This window comes from Fragaria vesca, linkage group LG4, assembly GCF_000184155.1.
Source record: "Fragaria vesca subsp. vesca linkage group LG4, FraVesHawaii_1.0, whole genome shotgun sequence".
In the NCBI taxonomy this organism is placed as follows: Eukaryota; Viridiplantae; Streptophyta; class Magnoliopsida; order Rosales; family Rosaceae; genus Fragaria; species Fragaria vesca.
In genome coordinates this window covers 21683081-21701416 of record NC_020494.1, presented here as the reverse complement: position 1 = coordinate 21701416, position 18336 = coordinate 21683081, and the positions used below count along the sequence as shown (strand labels likewise).

At 38.4% G+C, this 18336-nt stretch overlaps 4 protein-coding genes across 4 annotated transcripts; 2 read left to right on the top strand and 2 right to left on the bottom strand.

Annotated features, from left to right (window-relative positions):
* The first annotated feature begins 797 nt into the window (after positions 1 to 797).
* On the top strand, positions 798 to 4195 carry LOC101302262 (AMSH-like ubiquitin thioesterase 2-like). Its single transcript, XM_004298524.1, has 10 exons — positions 798 to 1081; positions 1482 to 1535; positions 1670 to 1931; positions 2052 to 2141; positions 2336 to 2398; positions 2496 to 2570; positions 2717 to 2779; positions 3109 to 3161; positions 3419 to 3568; positions 4141 to 4195. Exons 2-10 carry the CDS (start codon positions 1513 to 1515, stop codon positions 4193 to 4195), a joined length of 834 nt encoding a protein of 277 aa, XP_004298572.1. The 5' UTR covers positions 798 to 1081; positions 1482 to 1512.
* An 896-nt stretch (positions 4196 to 5091) lies between these two features.
* On the bottom strand, positions 5092 to 6241 carry LOC101307982. Its single transcript, XM_004297583.1, has one exon. It carries the CDS (start codon positions 6154 to 6156, stop codon positions 5275 to 5277), a length of 882 nt encoding a protein of 293 aa, XP_004297631.1. The 5' UTR covers positions 6157 to 6241; the 3' UTR covers positions 5092 to 5274.
* A 4703-nt stretch (positions 6242 to 10944) lies between these two features.
* LOC101301968 (serine/threonine-protein kinase fray2-like) lies at positions 10945 to 14701 on the top strand. The gene is made up of 16 exons (XM_004298523.1): positions 10945 to 11115; positions 11205 to 11459; positions 11784 to 11908; positions 12045 to 12089; positions 12249 to 12330; positions 12822 to 12890; positions 13009 to 13179; positions 13270 to 13320; positions 13399 to 13467; positions 13606 to 13700; positions 13777 to 13906; positions 13975 to 14017; positions 14111 to 14151; positions 14310 to 14371; positions 14442 to 14493; positions 14666 to 14701. The coding sequence occupies exons 1-16, from the start codon at positions 10945 to 10947 to the stop codon at positions 14699 to 14701; spliced, it is 1497 nt and encodes a 498-aa protein (XP_004298571.1).
* A 316-nt stretch (positions 14702 to 15017) lies between these two features.
* Positions 15018 to 16441, bottom strand: LOC101307198 (probable inactive poly [ADP-ribose] polymerase SRO2-like). The gene is made up of 4 exons (XM_004297580.1): positions 15968 to 16441; positions 15621 to 15862; positions 15312 to 15472; positions 15018 to 15214 (listed from the first exon to the last, which is right to left on the bottom strand). The coding sequence occupies exons 1-4, from the start codon at positions 16438 to 16440 to the stop codon at positions 15071 to 15073; spliced, it is 1020 nt and encodes a 339-aa protein (XP_004297628.1). The 5' UTR covers position 16441; the 3' UTR covers positions 15018 to 15070.
* Positions 16442 to 18336: the final 1895 nt, after the last annotated feature.

Genomic DNA, 18336 nt, shown 5'->3' with positions numbered 1-18336 from the left:
TGTAGGGTAGCCGTACCACGTGACAGTACGCCCGGTTCATTGGAAAACATGCAAGAGGTGCTATGAGTATTGCATATCAAAATGATAATGTTCACATAAGGTTTAGTTCGGATCACTATACCACATAAGACCTAAATGGTTGATTCTTACGTCCAAATGTAGACTACGATTCTTGTAGTATATATGTTCTATCTAATGAAGCAAGTACAATGTAATTCCAACACAAATTCACCCTCCAATGATTGTTTAGCATGCTTATTACTATGTTCGGTGAGTGGTAAATTTACTTTATTCGGTAAATAAGCACGTTTAACTAAAGTAAACAGTATTTCCCTATATAGTAAAGTAGAAACAGTCATTTACTGTTCATAAGCCACTCGAAAATTACTGATTTACCCATATTTTTTATTTTATTTACGGGACTGTCATTCAGTCTGAAAGAGAAACAGTGACCATTGTGTAAATTACTAAAAAATAGAGGACAAAATGGTATTTAAAGACCGGATGACGTAGGCGTAAATCAGCAGAGAAGCGGGAGTAGAATAGTAATGTTTGTAGTCTGGTGGCCAGCTCAATTATTATTCTACCATGCTTTTTTTCTTATTTACGGCACTACCAATGTAAAGCTAATGTAATTTTATCATCAGTTTATATATAATTATAATAATACCCTCAGTCTATTTAAAGTTACATTTATTTCCTGACATTTTATATATAATTATAATAATGCCCTCAGTCTATTTAAAGTCATCTCTCTCTCTGCGGCTGCGCTGCGGGTAAGCTACCTAGTAAGAGTCAAGTGAGAAGTAACGACAACGACTTAACGAGCGTGTTGGTGTTTTATCACAAGCTTTGCGTGGTGTAGTGCGGTGGGGTACGTCACAACTCATAACTCAATTAGGCAAACAAGCACCACTACGGATGATCCACGATCGGAGCTGTATCATCTCCCCACGCTTCAACTCCAACCTGCCAAATCATAAAAAAGCCAATATCAGAAGCAGCTTCAAATTCTGAATAAGTTGCTCCAACTTCATCTTCAGATTCCAAGTCCTTCTCCGAGCTCCACACCGCACTGCAGGTATTGATATTATTACTATTTCTGCTTTCACTGGCGATTCCTGCATGTTAAAACTTCGTTTTAGTGAAATTTCAGAAGGACTGGGAGGTATAGAAACAGAACTGATTTTCCTCTGCTTTTTGTTTCGTGTAAATTGGAATGATGTGGTTCAGGGATTGGTGTTTTTTGTGATTTGAATTGGTGATGATGTGCAATATTGACTGAGAGTGTTCAATGTTAGCATTGTAATACTGGAAGGTCCAAAGTAATGTTAGCATTAGGAATATGGGGTTATGTGTGATGCTCTATGTGTAAAGCACCTTCCAGAGTTGTTGTAATGAGGTTAAGAAGTCTTAGAGGGAAAATAGTATGATGTATTTGTTATTGCTTCAAATTGGTTTGAATCATAATGATTTTACAGTTTATACCTCACTCAGGCTAGAAGTTGTGCCATGGCGGAAAGAAACCTTTTAAGGTATTGTCACTCCTTATGTTAAGAAGCGTATCCACTTTAGATAACCATTTTGCAGTCTGCATAAATTAAATTCATGTTTAAACTCTTGTTATATGTAGTATATATTGTGATTTCAGTTCCTTTTTATTATGTAGCTTGAGAATCATCAATGGGGAACAAGCTACTTTGTCATCGTTGGATTCAGTGGAATCTGGCAGTAGTTGCTTGGCTTGTAAATTTTTTGCTCCAAGCGAATTGCAGAATATTACAGTTCATGCTGTTACGCAATGCACCCCTTCTCCTTTAATCTCCTGCACAGCAAGTATGCCTCAAGGTGCTACTGTCTCACAAATTACAGCCGCCAATTCAGAACAGCTGTGTGATCAATCATCATCATCATCTAGAGTACTGCGAGATGTACATATCGTAAGAACTTACCACAAAATGTTGGCTTTCATTTTCTGCAGTTCCATGCTGCTTGCAAACTTGGGACTATTTGGTGGCTATATATTTTCTTATTGACCATATGCTTTTCAGTCAGCTCGGTTAATGGAAGATTTCCTGCAGCTTGCTAAAGAAAATACAGACAAGGATCTTGAAACATGTGGAACTCTTGGCGCCTTTCTTGTAAGATTCATTTCCCTTCCGCCCCCCCCCCCCCTTTAGGTTCTAAAACCATGCTGACTGTTGGATAAGATATGGCCATATGTTTAATCTGTAAGGCCACAAAGAAACAGCAATTGGCCAAAGGATTGCAGATTGTAAAGAGTTTGAATCTATTCCTTGAAGGTAATACATATTTGTTTATTGTGTATGCACAGAAAAATGAAACATTCTACGTGACGACGCTGATCATACCCAAGCAGGAATCCACTTCCAGCTCTGTAAGTCTCTTAGGACTTTCACTTATAACTCATGTTTTTCATTCACGAACTGTAGTCGCTCTCCATACTGTTTGATGCTGACCACAAATTCTGATAGTGTCAGGCAATAAATGACGAGGAAGTCTTTGCAATACAAAATGAACAATCACTTTTTCCAGCAGGATGGATCCATGTACGCCTTTGCAGTTCTTTTTCTATTTTAACATCTGTTTTCAAGAACTGTGGCCAAATTGTGTTCCTTATCTCCCCTGAAATACTATGTGTATACTTTAACAGATTGAGCATCTCTTGTTCACTTTGTCAACTATTTATTTTCAGACGCATCCTTCTCAGAGTTGTTTCATGTCATCAGTGGATTTACACACACATTATTCATTTCAGGTAAATGATTCAGTCGTTCATGGATCCATCCTACTGGAAAAAGTGATTGTTCATTTTGTATTGCAATCACTAAGGTAAATTTATTTTTATACAAATATATGCAATCTATTAGCTATCAACATTCACTAAAAGCAGCATTAACTAAAATCCAATAATTTGTACCATTAGTTTTTTTTTTTTTTTCCTTTCCTTGTTGCTTGTATGAAAATCTGAATTGCTTTCAGGGTAACCAAGGGTTCTTGTACAAAGGTTGAAAAGATACATCTAATTGAGTTGATCTGGTTCCAAGTGAAGTCTTTAAAGTATCCCTTTCCATCTTGCATTTTCAGGTTATGGTACCTGAGGCTTTTGCCATTGTCATGGCCCCAACTGATACTTCAAGGTATGTAGTTTTTAGGAAGCTCTTGGCTATGAGATTAGATTAGTAGGTCAGAAACCTTAGATGCATTAGTAGTATTTTCTGGTCCAGATTTGGACAGAACATGTCTGAAAAGGTGAGTGGTAACGCATAAAAATACAGCTCAACTGAGAAAACTTGAGTGAAGGGTACATTTTCTTCAATGCCTTTCAGTTTTCAATAGCTATTAACTTGTGGCATATTTGTGCATCCAAAAATTTATTGGTTGAGATTTTTTCCAGAAGCTATGGAATATTCCGGCTATCTGAGCCTGGTGGGATGAATGTCCTGAAAGAGTGCCAAGAGGAAGGGTTCCACACTCACAAAGAAACAACAGATGGGAGTCCTATCTACGAGCACTGCTCCAATGTCTACACAAACTCAAATCTGAGGTTTGAAATCTTCGACTTACGTTGACATTGTGTTTAGAAAATGCACACTATTGACAGAATAGGAAATGTTCCCTAGTCGACATCCATGACCTTAGTTGAGCCCGGCAACACAGCTTGGATGAGGTTTTGGTCCTTTAATAATACAGATAAACAAAACTTGACAGTGATTGAGTTGTATTTATCAGTGTAAACACAGCTGTAAGTAGTATCTGTTCTAATGGCATAAGTCTCCTTCCGCGGAACGTCTCAAGTTTGACCGCTGTATACCAAAAACAAAAAAAACAAAAAACAAATACATTTTGGAAGTGGCAAGTCCCTTCTTGGCTTTCTTTTCACAGATCTGGCAAGGCAATTACTGTTCCAAGTTCTAACTTCTACACGTTGTCATTGTTTTTCACTGAACAAAAATGAATACAGCAGCAAAAGCAAAGCATCCTTATTATTGCGCAGTGAATTTTGCTTTCAGAAAACTTACAGTTACCTAGTTAGAGATGATCTCTGACTTTGCCTGCTCAATAAATGGTATCACTTCTCCTCCTAAGCTTCAACTACTTGTACTGAATGCATTGCAGAAAATTTTACCAAGGCCTCAGCTGTCATACTGGTCCACTTCTGCATTATTATTGAGCCGTCCAAATTAATAGTCCTTTTTTCCTGTATTTGGCTGTCACAATGTCTTCATGTCTTCACTAGCTTTTAAATATGAACTTCTCCCCTCTCATGATTTTTGCTGTGGAAATAAATAGACAAGTGCTGGAGAACTTTGGAGGAAATTTAATGTTTTAATGAAACTGAAGCTCTGTTTAACTCAATTATTGCTTGATTTTTTGCTCCTTACCTAACGCTCACGTATATTATTGGTATGAGAGTGAAAGGGTCAAGCGGTAGGAAAAGCCAGTAGAAACCCGAATCTAGCCATTATTGTACTTTTCCTCTATTCATATGGCTAAATCTTTGGCTGTACTCATTTGTACCCAAGAGAAAGGGACTAGGTCAAAGCTATCATCTTTCCTATTTTCGATTTGGCATATCATTTTTCTGGGAAATGTTTTAAAGTCGGATAGAATTAGTCTCTTTGGCCCCTATCTCCTTCCTTTCGAAGAAACTAATCGCTTAAAATAGCCATTTTATGCTATGAACATACATCTTAATTACGGTGATTATTTGATCAAGACAACAACTACATCCGTATCATTTTTCTTCGAAATGCTTTGAAGTCGGAAAGAGAGAGTCACTTTGGTCCCTATTTCCTTCCTTTTGAAGAAACTAATTGCTTAGAACATTCATTTTATGTTACAGATATACATCTTAATCATGGTGATTATTTGATTAAGACAACAACTACATCAACACTTGACATTATACATTCGAAAAGGAATTACAAAAAATTTCAAATTTTGATTATACGAGAATTAGAGTTGCTACCATTCCCCATTGCAAGCAAGAAACAATCATAAGAAACCAAGAAAGCACATAAATTTTTCAGTGGAACAAAGCACATAAATTGTAAGAACAAGTAGCCATTTTGGTTCAAGTAGAAATGAATCACCACATCTAATATATATATTTCGGCAACTCCAAAAATGAAATGATGAACTACATGGTCCTAAAACTCAATAATTTACATCAATTAACAAAACAAAAATAAATAAATAAATAAAATAATTCGGTTGGTTAATCGCTACTACGCGGTGGTTGCCAGAAACTCAGAAAGGATGAACATTTTTGCTCAACACGTTCACATTGGTGAAGAATCCAACCACACCCGGCCTGTACGGCAAATACGACCGTCGTTTTTCCCCTTCCTTCTTCGCTCTGTTCATTACATAATGCCTCTCGTGCGCAGACGACACCGTTTCGGCCTTTTTACCCTTTTGCCCCTTATCCTTCACCTGAGCTTTCTCCACCGCCTTCGCCTTGGCGGCGTCTTTATTTTGCTTCAGTTTCGCCGCCGAATTAGGGCTCAGGAAGACGAACGCGTCCTTGCCGTCGCTGTTGCTCCGAGGAACCAAGTCTCTGATCCTCCAGAGCTTGGAGGACCCGGTGGAGTTGCTCTTGTTGTTCCGGAGCTCCGGCGAGACCTCCTTGGCGTTCTTGGACCACTCGCAGTAGCTTCCCTCCGGCAGGGCTTCGAGCTCGTCGGATTCGGAGGCCGAAGAAGAAGGAGCGTCGCGGTCCTCGAAGAAGAACTTCTTCAGCGGCGGCCGCAGAGACGGAGAAGCGTCGTCGCGGCGGGAGGAGTCGCCGTCGTAGGCGTCGGCGAAGAGGAGATCTCGGTTAAAGATGGGATACACCGGCCGGATCTGGCCGTCCTGGAACACGTCGTCGGCGGAGATCGGCGATCCGTCGGGATTCGTGCAGAAGAACGAAAACTCCTCCTCTTCTTCTTCCTCTATCTCCTCCTCATGCACCGTCGCGCAAACATCGTTTTGAGCTTCAATTTCGGTTATCTCCTCTTTAACGTCATCCTCCGAGACCTTGACGGTTGCGGCGAAATTCGCAGACAGCTGCGAGTATTGTATATTCATGTTGTTGAATTCGTAAGCGTCGAAACTCGGAGACGAAGCCGGAGCTGAAACCGCTTGCATTTTCGGTTGGTTCAGAATTGCAGAATTGAACTGGGAAGTGATCAGATTTGTGAATTGTGAGAGAATGAAGGTGGTGTGGTTGTGATGCTGAAAAAGTGTAGGGGAGGTTTTAGATATATATACAAGAGGAGGCAGGGCAACGATGGCGGGAGTGGGGGCCCGCGGAAATGGGCGAAAGGTTTGTTGGGGGATGCCTCCGGTTCACACCGAACACGTGCTTAGTACCACGCGGATGGTATTTTGGAGCTGCCACTTGGTGAGTGATGCCCCCGATTCAAGCCCCAGTTCGGGGAAATTATCATCTACGCGTTTGTGATTTGCGTTATCTTGTTTCCAAATTTAGTACGCAATTAAAGCTAGGGACAAGTCCATAAATCAGTGTGATCAATAATGTATCAGTATTAATAACATCTAATGTTAGTGATTCACATATGTATATACATGTTGTGTACTAAATACATACTTATCATATCGATCGTAACAACGGACATGTAGCATTGTTAAATCACACGATAGTTGTTTATTTGATGATGATGTAAATTACGTCGAGTTAATGAACACGTAGCACTCTTAAATTACACGATTTACATCTAGATTTTTTATGAAGTAAATTACGCCCAATTACTTATTGTGGGGAGTCGTGGAGGTTCGGTTAGTTCACACCGACATGACAAAGAGATTTCTCTTCTTTCTTTTATTTATTCGAAGGATACAAAAGAAAAAACAAATTACAAAATAAAACCATCAAGATTGCTTCAACTCAGCTGATCTGAATGGAACGTTGGAGACACAACATAGAAACAGTGAAACCATATCGAACGAACACGGTAGGGATAAACACAATCAACAAGCAAATAGTCTTCAATACACGACGTGTAAATATTCAATACCTTGTAGACGATTAAGATCATAACCTAAATACAAATACATAGTAATCCTAATATATATATAAAAAAAAACTCATATTACATCGTGTAATTACATGTTGCGTATAAAAGAGCAATTTTCATATCAACAAGACAGTAACAACTTGGTGAGTCACAATGTTAGACAAGTAATTTCTTTTAGTGATCGAGCATTGTGCTACTTATTATAAATTGTGTTATATATATGTTTCTCTTTAGAACATATGAAGATACGATGGTATTGGTCAGAATCACAAACACATGTCGCCGCTGCATCGCGCCTAATTACTCCTGGTGTGTAGAGTCATGGGTGTTTGGTTAGATCACAGTCACAACGAGGATAGGATAGGGTTGACTTTCATGGGGTGAGCAAGTCTGAAAAGTCAATAGGGTGTTACTTGGAGAGGTGGTAGCGAATCGGATATTTGAGTGAGGGGGATCACAGGGACACCTGTAGGACGTCATGGCTGAAGTAATTGAATGTCTTATGTGACTGATTGGGAGATGACTTGCATGGCAATCAAAGTGCAAATAATTTATTTCTTTCACCAGCAAAAAAGAAACAGATACTTCTGATTAATTGATAGGAAAATTCATGGTTGGGGTTTAGTTACTTGGGAAGAAACGTTTTCTCACCGGGAAAAGTCTAGTTGTGGGCGGATTGAAGAGGGTCTAGAAGATTAGATTGCTAAGTCTATGTCACACACCCGTCTCATTCAAAACATTTAGTTTCGAAACTTCTATGTGTAATATATGATGCAAGCGGAATATGACAATTAGCGATGAGAAATAAAGATTATATATATATATTACAAACCGTCCGATTGAGTTGTATGACATATTTAAGTTACTATATACATCTCATTTTGTGTGACAATGGTATTTGACAACATTAATTGTTTGCTTGTCCTATCATTTGGACCTCGCTTGTTCATGACATAATAGATGGGGATATGGATCAAGGAAAATTAATTAAGGGTAATTCATTCAATGAGGGAGAATATATGTGCAAAGAAAGTAGTATGGATCTTGCCAAGAAAATATGTTTGTATGACATTTTTAAGCTGTTATATACATCCCATTTTGTGTTACAGCGTATTTGACAAGATTAATTGTTGGGTAAAATATTATATAGTCTTTGTGGTTTGAAGTTGACATTTCTTTAGTCTTTATGATTTTATTTTTATATGCATAGTCCTTAAAGTCATGATTTTTCATCCAAATATTTCTTATGGTTTTATTTTAATCTGATTAGTCTTTAAAGTCACAATTTTTCATCCAAATAGTCCTTATGGCCTTTAATTGAGAAAATGAATTGGAATGACTATTTGGATGAAAAATCATGACTTTAAGGACTACTTAGATTAAAATAAAACCATAAGGAATATTTGGATGAAAAATTGTGATTTTAAGGACTATTCAGATTAAAATAAAACCACAAGGACTAAATAAATGTCGACTTCAAACCAGAAAAACTAAACAAATTTCAATTAATTCTTAATTATTTGTTTGTCATATTAGTTGGACCTCGCTTGGTCATGACATAATAGATGAGGATATAGATCAAGGAAAATTAAGGGTAATTAATTCATTAAGGGACAGAAAGTATGGATCTTGCCAAGAAAACGAAGAATTATACACATAATAGATCCGGTGTCATCTTCACCTGGATATAATTGGATTAGTTATAAGACAAAAGGTCTGAATCAAACAACGTCATCTCTATCTGCTTCTGGATTCTGTACTGTGCTTGCATGACAAGTTATAAGCTTCGATCTTCTAGAATTCCTTATCTTCGTTGCTAATCAAACCTGAAAATGGTTAACAGAACCTAATTAACTATCTTTGGCACGTGAGATTATGAAAAAGACGTACGCTAGCTACATCTATGTTGGAAATTCTTCGTGTTCTAGATGGCGACCTAGCCTCTAATCAACTCATAATCCTTGGGGATTAAGTTAATCGAGGTCTGATTTTCGACGACGACCTACATAAACTAATAATCGAGCTCGATCGGAGTCAAAACTGCTCGCAGATTATAGTTTCTTTATTGCCCTTGTAGCTGCTTGCACGAACATGAAGCAGCATATCGAAGTGGGAATTAACAATGATGAACAACTCATTAAGCTCTTAAGTAATACACAGAGCTGTATTAGTGGATATAATAAAAAGGGGATAGAGACCAAGTCAGTTCCTTAATCCAGTTTATATTGCATGTATGAGACTTGGACTGGACTTTCAAGGGTAACCTAGGCTAATCCGACATTCTGGACCTATAGGCGATGCGAACAATAGAAATAGTTGACAAATCTCTGGTTTACTACTTCAATTTGATACTGAGTGGGGTTTTGACAAATCTGGTAGCTCTGTGTCAAAGGTTGGCAGTCAAAAATGTTACGGGTGATGAACCAGCAGGATCGTTTCCAATGTCCATATATGCAATTGCAGCTGTAGAAAACACGATCACTTTATCAGTCATCATCGCGCGCACGTTTCCTATGTTTCATACAATACAAAGCTAATGTTGCTACTTTTGACCCGAAAAGGATGATAGTTCATGTCAAAAAAAAGGAAGAGGAAGACGAGAAATATTAAACGCGTTTTTTTTTTTTTGTAGAATGATAATAGAAGAATTTTATTCAAAATGAAAGAGATTATAAAACATGAGAATTATCGGTGGTGGTAGAAACTTCCCCACTCATTTTCCTACTACTAGAAACAGTTACGGGTCTGTCACTATCAATGACATCCATGAGCCAATCGGGCCTAACCCCTAACTAAGATAACCGCCCATTTAATCGGGCTACATACTTAGCCACTACATCAGCCACACCATTTGTAGTCCTAGAGACATGTGAGAGAGCTTAGGATTACCAGTAACAACCAATAGTGTTCTAATTCGATAAACCAATATCCCCTCTTCAGCAAAACATTCACCAATCTCACAGCCTCTAAACAATCACATTCAATGCGTAGGCATAAGCAATAGTTGACACTCTTTAGAAGATTATAAGATCGCAAAATTGATATCTTTTGTGAGTACTACCGTTTAGATACGTCGTAACTTTTGGCTTGAGACTATGTTCATCTCTTCGTACTCAAACTTCATACGATGTTTATTGAAAAACTTTAAAGTAAAAGTGTAAGACGATCCTGTCATGTGACACGTTAAACATATCCATCATATCGCATAGAGGTTGGACAAAATATTAGTTTAGAAAATATTCGGGCCAAATCGCTTCACTCTTCCCTTAAAAATTGGACATTTGGGCCAAGATTAAGATATGTTGGGCTCAGATTGGCACTAACCAGTCTTCTTCTAGCTGTGTATGCTCACTGGGAACCCTTTTCCCACACACAGCGTCACAGATCATTTAGTCAAAAAATGGAGGCCAACGATCAAATACAAGATGACGATGACGTTATTATCAGCAATAACTTTCGTAAATGGACCAAATCGAAGAGCCAATAATGTGAGCTTCATAATCATATGCAATTTGAGTCACTGTACTGTAATACTTCCTGTAAACTGGAGTTGCAGATTCATTGTTTTCACCCAAAAAGGGTTGAGACGGAAAAAAGAGAGCTCAGCCATTTAGAAGAATCACAAAGAGACAGAGACATACAGTAAATATCCATTGGAGGATTGACGGAGTGGCCGAAATACCTCATTGGATTCTTCACTATACGAATCTTCGTCTTCTTCTTTAACTTGTAGCGTCCAGCTCCACAACGCTCCTTCTTCCTGCTGTTCATCCCTGTTTGGTTAGTGAGCTTCATTTGTTCTACAATTTAGTTAGGAAAGTAAATTGGTTGGTTTTCATCTTTGTTTCAATGGATTCGCAGCCTTGAATGTTGATGACGTACTATAGAGGGAAAGACAATGGAGTTTTCATTACCCAAAAAGAACTTTCCGTTGAATCACAGAGACTACACTTTGTACGAGGAAGTTGGTCAGGGTGTGAGTGCCATTGTCTACAGAGCTCTCTGCATCCCACTTGATGAGATTGTTGCCATCAAAGTAATCGACTTGGAAAAGTGCAACAATGACATGGTGATACTCGGATTTCTCTCTTTGTTTCGTTTGGGATTAATTCAACTTCTGTAAGTTACTGAGTTTGATTTTGATCGGTTTACGCACAGGATATGATTCGACGAGAAGTACAGACTATGATCTTGCTGGATCATCCTAATTTATTGAAAGCGCACTGCTCTTTCATGGCTACTAGGAGTCTGTGGATCGTTATGCCTTACATGGCCGCCGGATCCTGTCTGCACATCATCAAGTCTGCTCATCCCGATGGTTTTGAAGAGCACACTATCGTGACATTGTTGCATGGGGTTCTCAAGGCTCTTGCTTATCTACATTCCCACGGCCACATTCACAGGGATGTTAAGGTAGTATACCATCCTCATATCATTTGGTTTTATTCAATTCGACACATTTGGAATATTAGATTTAATAGCTCTAGTCCATTCTATAGTTAGAACTTAGAAGTGTTGTGTTAAATAGGTGCATTGTAGATTTGTAGCCATTGCTGATTAGTAGTTCTATTATGTTAAACAGGTGCATTATTAAGCTGTGCATATGTATATAAATCCAGTTGTGAGAATGTATGACTATGTATGTACACATGTATAGTTTCTCTTGCCTTTTTGACTTTCCATATTTGCTTGTGTGTGATTTGTGCTAAACATGGTTAGATTTTCTAACTCAAACAGGCTGGAAATATACTGGTTAGTTCAAAAGGTGCAGTTAAGTTAGCAGACTTTGGCGTTTCAACAAGCTTGTTTGATTCTGGCAATAGACTACACTCAAGAAAAACTTTTGTCGGAACTCCATGCTGGTGCTGAGCCAAACCTTCTCTATCTTGTATAGTTTACTTATTCCATTTGATTCTTTCAGAAGCATGTCATGTTTAATTCTTCTTTAAAATTCCTTGCATTTGATATTTGCTAAACTGTCTCACTCCTTTTTGACAGGATGGCTCCAGAAGTTATGCAACAATTGCATGGTTACGATTTCAAGTAAGGGGGTGATTCCTTTATATTTGGTTGCCTTTTAATCAATGTTCATAAAGACTAGAAAACCTACTTGTTCAAATTTTCTAGCTGAATTTACTACTGCTTAATGGTCTAATATAATTTCACAACATGTTTCTAAACTTAACTTTCATATCCAAACAGAGCAGATATTTGGTCTTTTGGGATAACAGCACTAGAACTTGCTCATGGTCATGCTCCATTCTCCAAGTATCCACCAATGAAGGTAAATTTCATGAACCTGTTAAGTAAGATTGCATAGGACACTAAGCATTGGATTTTGAGCTTCCTGACACTCAGTTTCGTAGAATTATACGTGATGTTAACTCTGGTCTTCTGCATGCACAAGTGTATGGAAGTTTAAAACTGTCAATTTTCTGATTTCCTGATTTTCTTAATATGGAAGACTACGTAGTTATCCATCTTCTTATCGCCTCCAATTGCTACATATACGCAACTACTGGAATTAAGAATCAGTAGGTTATGCCTAAGTAAATCTTTTCCAATCTCCATGTTTGCATGTTGTCTGTTTGTGTCATCTTTATCTGTAGCAAGCAGCTGCCTGCACTCACCTATGGTAATTCACATGGTCATGGATTTTCCCTTAAACTTCTTCATGTTACTAATTTCAATGCAAGCAGTTATTTCTACTAGAAATTCGTTTTTTTTTCCCCTTTTCTGGCATGTGGTAATGTATGTCTATTAATGTCATGGTAGGTTTTGCTGATGACCTTACAAAATGCACCTCCTGGCCTTGACTATGAAAGGGACAAGCGATTTTCAAAGGTGAAGATTTAAGTGATAAAAGTTTATATATTATTCCCTTATTTTCCCTTTATGAGTGATGACTCTCTATAGTGTCACTGTTGTTAGATGTTATTCTAAAAGTGGTTTGCATTTGTAGTCCTTCAAAGAGATAGTAGCTGCTTGCTTAGTGAAGGATCAAAAGAAGCGTCCTACAGCAGAGAAGCTTTTAAAGCACCGTTTCTTCAAGAATGCCCGTTCTAAGGAATTTATAGTTCGGACAATTCTTGATGGCCTTCGTCCCCTTGGTGATCGTTTTAGGATGTTGAAGGTTTTATATCTTCATACAGATGTATACAGATTCCTATGGATATTTTGTGGATATATGTCTTGCATGTTTTGATATGGCTTCTTCTTACAGCAAAAAGAGGCTGAATTGTTCGGACAAAATGGTGAAGAGCTTTTATCGCAGGTAACGACTAATCTTATCTGTTGCCTCCTTTTGCACACAAAATGATTGATATGATTTTATAATTTTTATTTCCTGCAGCAAGAGTATATACGAGGGATCAGCGCATGGAATTTTGACATAGAGGACTTGAAAAGACAGGCTGTTCTTGTGAGTAGATCATTGTGCTAGATATGTGTATATCTATGCTTTTCTTTTTCTTTCATGGAGCGATCTGCGAGTGTGTTTGGCTCCGAGGACTTAATGAGTGGTCATACCAATGTGATGAACACTCTTGTTTATGTTTAGATTCAGGATGATGATGGCATCACAATTGCAGAAAATCAAGAGTGGATCTGCAAACAGAAGGGTGGATTTGATATCTCAGTTGATATATTAAAGAGGTGATCAGTGTTACTTTTCTTACTTCTACGAAATAATCTACGCTCTATTGGCATTCATACTGTTGTAATTATGAAGATCCATCCAGGACATGCCAAACGGCTTTACTAGATCACATTTTGGGGAATCAGTAGATTCTGTAAACGGTCCAGCAGCTTGCGTCGTTCCTGCACTTCATCGCATTCTGCAGCAAAATGCCATGCAAATGGTAACTTTTCTTTAAACTACTTGGGAGATTATGCTATGGGAATCTTATTAAACTTACAATTGTGGCAGGAACAAGCAATGAGATTGATTGAAGTTTTCTATCAAACCACAGGTGATGCTTTTGTTATTATTTATAAGTTTTTGAGCATTTTAAATTGATTTCATCTATTCTTTTGCTTTGCCTTAACTTGCGAAAATTGTATAGGCAATCACACGGAGTTCCCAGAGGCAGTAAGGCAGATGCAGGTATACACTGATTTGGGTTCTACAATTTTTGTTAGATTCTACTGAAGTATACTACAAACTATGAGATATATATGTTACTACTATTTCAAAAAAGGAATGTAAAATTACCAACTAAGAATATGATGAACTAATACTGTTGTCTTGTCCAACTGCTGCAGTTGTCTTTGGCATCTGCAAGGGAGAAAGTCCTAGAAGCTCATGTGATTTCTCTTGAAAAGAGGTATGTGAGGTTCTGTGTGTGTGTTTCCGATAAGCGATGTTCCATTTCATAACTTGTATGCTCTTGTCAGGATTAAGAAACTAGTTGACGAGTTGCAGATACAAAAGATAAAAAATGCCAAGGTTTGTATCTATTACTTGCGATTCCTTTTCCTATGCTTTGCAAATCGAAGTCTGCAACTGTGCATAGCCTATGTGAATGTTTGGATCTGGAGACACTGCATTGAAATAAAACATGCAAAGAGGTCCTTTAACCTGACTGTCATAATGGTTTTGGTTTGTTTCTTTTACGCAGCTGGAGAGACAACTAAGTCAGATTGACAAGAAGTAGAGATTGTCAGGCATTTCTTTCATATATAAGAGATTGAGATTCTATTTTCTTGTTCTTAGATAAGGAACAATTTCACTTTGTATAATGGCAATGCATCGATTCACTGTACTTCAAACCCTGTTGTCAAACAGACGCAATTGTATCTACAATAGCTTTATCTGATTACAGATAACTATCTTTGAAATGCTAAACAAAGCCGGAACAATCTGATTTCACTGAGCAATTGTATAGCTTGATCTGATTACTCAGAAGAAACCGGAGTAGAGGAAAACTACAAATAAGAACACTGTATTGTCCTAAACCATATCTATGCTTGGAGCAAGGAGCTAGCTGCTGTTGAACAAAGATTTACATTTAGCATCAAACACCTCAAGAACCATTATTAGTGTCATCCCTCTGGTGAATTGGATTACTCTCGCTCCTTTTACAGCTTTTCACCACCGAAGCCAGCAATTCTTTACCCGCAAGTGTACCCATTCTTCTAATCAGCTGAGCACTGGTTATCCTTTTTGCCTGCAATCAAACAATGCAAGAATCCATAAGCCTTAAACTTCAAATCATGACATTGTCATCAACAATTGAACACGAGAAGACACAATGTGCTACTTACCCTGAAATCAGTGGCAGATTTTTTAAGCAGAACCATACTAGGAGCAGGCAAGACTTCGGCCAATGCGTTCATTATATCAGTGACCTTCAACGTAGCAGACCTGCGTGCTGGTTGTCTTACTGCAGCAGCAGCAGCACTCGGTTGAATGCTCCTTGGAATATCTGAAACAATGCAACACACAAAACATGATTATATGATATCAAAAGCTCAACAGCAACAAAACAGATACAAACATCCACACAAAAATGCGATCAAACAGATACAAACATAAACACGGAAATGGGATCAAATTACTACTTAGTTTCTTGCCTCTCAAGTTAGCAGGAGCCCTGAAGCTGACAACAAAAAGAGGCAGAATATGAGAGTTCATGTCAGAGCTCCATATGATAAACCTCTTGGGATTCACAAGACTGTCCACACCAGAATCAAACTCCATAGAACTCGGACTAAACTGCTTCGATCCAAACGGCACCATTTCTCTCTTCCCCAATATCACTCTACATACCAAAATGTGCCTCAGCCCATTCTCATCAGCATCTGATGATCTTGCACTACAAAAACAAACAGTTCACTACCAATTAATTATCTTCAATACAAACAAGAAAGACTAGTAAAAATTCACAATTGGCAATCTTGAAAACTTGTATGAAACTCACCAATCAAAAGAATGGTTGTTAGAAAACAAGTGAACTCCAATACCATAAGGCCCGGGTTGGTCTGATCTGCTACAAAAGAAGCCATGCAAAACGGTACGGCAAATCAAATCTCTGGAGCCGCCGTACCAACCCCAGCCCACATTGGCGTTTCCGCCGCATTTCTCAGCCACCGCCTTCTCAATAATCCGATGTGCTTGCAACGTGGCGTGCCTGGTCGAACCGGAGAAAGTATTCCGGTGAATCGCCACAACATTAGCGTTTACTCCGGCGGATTGCATGGCCGCGGCTAACTGCTTCTTGATGTTTACGTAGCGAGGATCATTTTCTTGCGCCTTAAGTAATCCGATCCGGGTGAAAACCTCGAAGGGGTCCGAGAAAACGGAGTCGGATTCGGAGCGATCCGACCCGGAATTGTGGGTTTTTTCGTCGTCGTCAAAAATGATAGAGGGTTGGTGGTCGTTAAGTTGTGCCATTTGGAATTTGAAATCGGCGAGAATTGAGGTTTCGAGAAGGTGAGAGGGATTTGGGGAAGGTGTGGGGTTTTGTATTTATAGGTTTAGAGAGGAATGGTGACGTGTCGTTTCTTGATGAGGAAGGTTGAAGTCGGCGGCGTATTCTTGGACTCCAGGGAGTTGGGGTTTCATTTCTGGAATTTGTTTCCCGAATTGACCCCGATGAGATGACAAAATGGGGGGAGACGTGAGTGTTGGCTGTAAGTTGAGAAGGGGGTGTTACGGGGATTTAGTATTACTTGGAGTGCGTGATTCATTGCACACGTCATTGATGCGGACGTGGCCGTTTTTGTTTGGCTTGCTTTCAAAGCAAAGTTTTCCTTTTCCTAGTAGGATTTGGATTTGGATTGGTTTGGTTTCCGTTTTCAGTTTTTGAGGACGACACGTGTAACCATATACAAAAAAATTCTCGCATACAGGGTGGTGCAGGAACACGGTGTTATTTTAAAGTTCTCGCATACACAATGATGCAGGAACACAGTGTTATCTTAATCATTCATATACGAGATCCTTGTACTTATGTTAATGTCATCTAACCTCAACTATTTACATTGTGTCATACACAGACTCAATATTTCTTCTTTTAATATTGGGTCTCCCTCTGGATTGAGGTTAGGTTGAGCAGGCTTATTATTTGGACTATATTGAATTTGGGCAAACTTCTTGTAACCGATTTGTCAACCTTGCTGGCAGTTTACTCTCCATGAACTTCATATAATTAGTACGTGATGTTTATAGGTTTGGAGTTCTATATTGTTTAGATGAAAACTTGGTCCTTTCAGATTGCATATCAGTTAATTCAATACTTACGTCTTTTATTTTTTACTTGTGCATCTCAGAAACAAAATTGCAATCCAAATCTCATTTTGGTAGTAATATGAGCGGGTAAGACTTCCAAATGAAGTGATCTGAGTACCCCAGGAAAGGGGAAGAGGTACAGAGAGCTATAGGTCATATCTAAATCAGTAATGAAATATTGGCCCTCAGACGTCAGAGCTATGATAGCATAACATAGGTTATACTTCTACAAAGAGTCGATACATTTTACTTCTAGCTAGCCATTGATCGAGTACGTTATGTTGGTATAAGGATTGTTGGCTATCCCTTTTATGATCAAAACACAAGACACAAGCTATTTTAGATATCCTGATGGTAAGGATATCACAAGTGAAGAATGAAGACTTGACAAGATCACATGTGTCCTAGGTAACTGGTGCATATGCATCTGATGATTGAGAATTCTACATATCCTGATGGTAAGGATATCACAAGTGAAGAATGAAGACCTGTCAAGATCTCATGTGCATCAGGTAGTTCATGCATATGCATCTTATGTTTTTCACTGAGAATGGCAGTTTTGCTTGTCATCCTAGATCGGATGATACCTCCTGGTGTATTTGTCCTAATCTATTGGGTTTATATGTATGCATGTCTAAATGCTTTTGCTATTTGTGTATCATTAGTTTGAATTCTCCTGTTTGAATTCAAATCCCCTTTAGTAAAACATTTGTCGTTGCCTTGGTGCTTCAAGTCAGTCTAGGGTTGTGTAGTGTTTCCAACCCGTGACCACATGACTAGAGCTTAGAGGCTCCAGCTAGGTTTGTGATACACAAACTAATATATTAGCTGGCTCTTTGTTTTTATCTTATGTACATCAGGTAGTTCATGCATGTGTATCACATTCATTCAGGATGGCAGCTCTGCTTGCTATCCAGATTTGGTGGATACCCCTGTTGTATCTATCCTACTCTCTGACTCTGACTTCGTGCATATTTAAATGGTTTTGCTTCAGCTTTTCAGTATTTGAATTTCAAATCTCTTTTAGCAAAACATTTTTCATCGTGCTTGAGCTCCAAG

Bases quoted from the DNA above. Each gene is read 5' to 3' on its own strand.
- LOC101302262 (XM_004298524.1), top strand. From the start codon at position 1,513: ATGGCGGAAAGAAACCTTTTAAG. The intron at 3,162-3,418 runs GTATGTAGTTTT...GATTTTTTCCAG, and splicing joins GCCCCAACTGATACTTCAAG to AAGCTATGGAATATTCCGGC. The intron at 3,569-4,140 runs GTTTGAAATCTT...AATGCATTGCAG, and splicing joins TACACAAACTCAAATCTGAG to AAAATTTTACCAAGGCCTCA.
- LOC101307982 (XM_004297583.1), bottom strand. From the start codon at position 6,156: ATGCAAGCGGTTTCAGCTCCGGCTTCGTCTCCGAGTTTCGACGCTTAC.
- LOC101301968 (XM_004298523.1), top strand. From the start codon at position 10,945: ATGGAGTTTTCATTACCCAAAAAGAACTTTCCGTTGAATCACAGAGAC. The intron at 11,116-11,204 runs GTGATACTCGGA...GTTTACGCACAG, and splicing joins AAAAGTGCAACAATGACATG to GATATGATTCGACGAGAAGT. The intron at 13,321-13,398 runs GTAACGACTAAT...TATTTCCTGCAG, and splicing joins GTGAAGAGCTTTTATCGCAG to CAAGAGTATATACGAGGGAT.
- LOC101307198 (XM_004297580.1), bottom strand. From the start codon at position 16,440: ATGGCACAACTTAACGACCACCAACCCTCTATCATTTTTGACGACGAC. The intron at 15,863-15,967 runs GTGAGTTTCATA...TTGTTTTTGTAG, and splicing joins AACAACCATTCTTTTGATTG to TGCAAGATCATCAGATGCTG. The intron at 15,473-15,620 runs GCAAGAAACTAA...GCATTGTTTCAG, and splicing joins GGCTCCTGCTAACTTGAGAG to ATATTCCAAGGAGCATTCAA.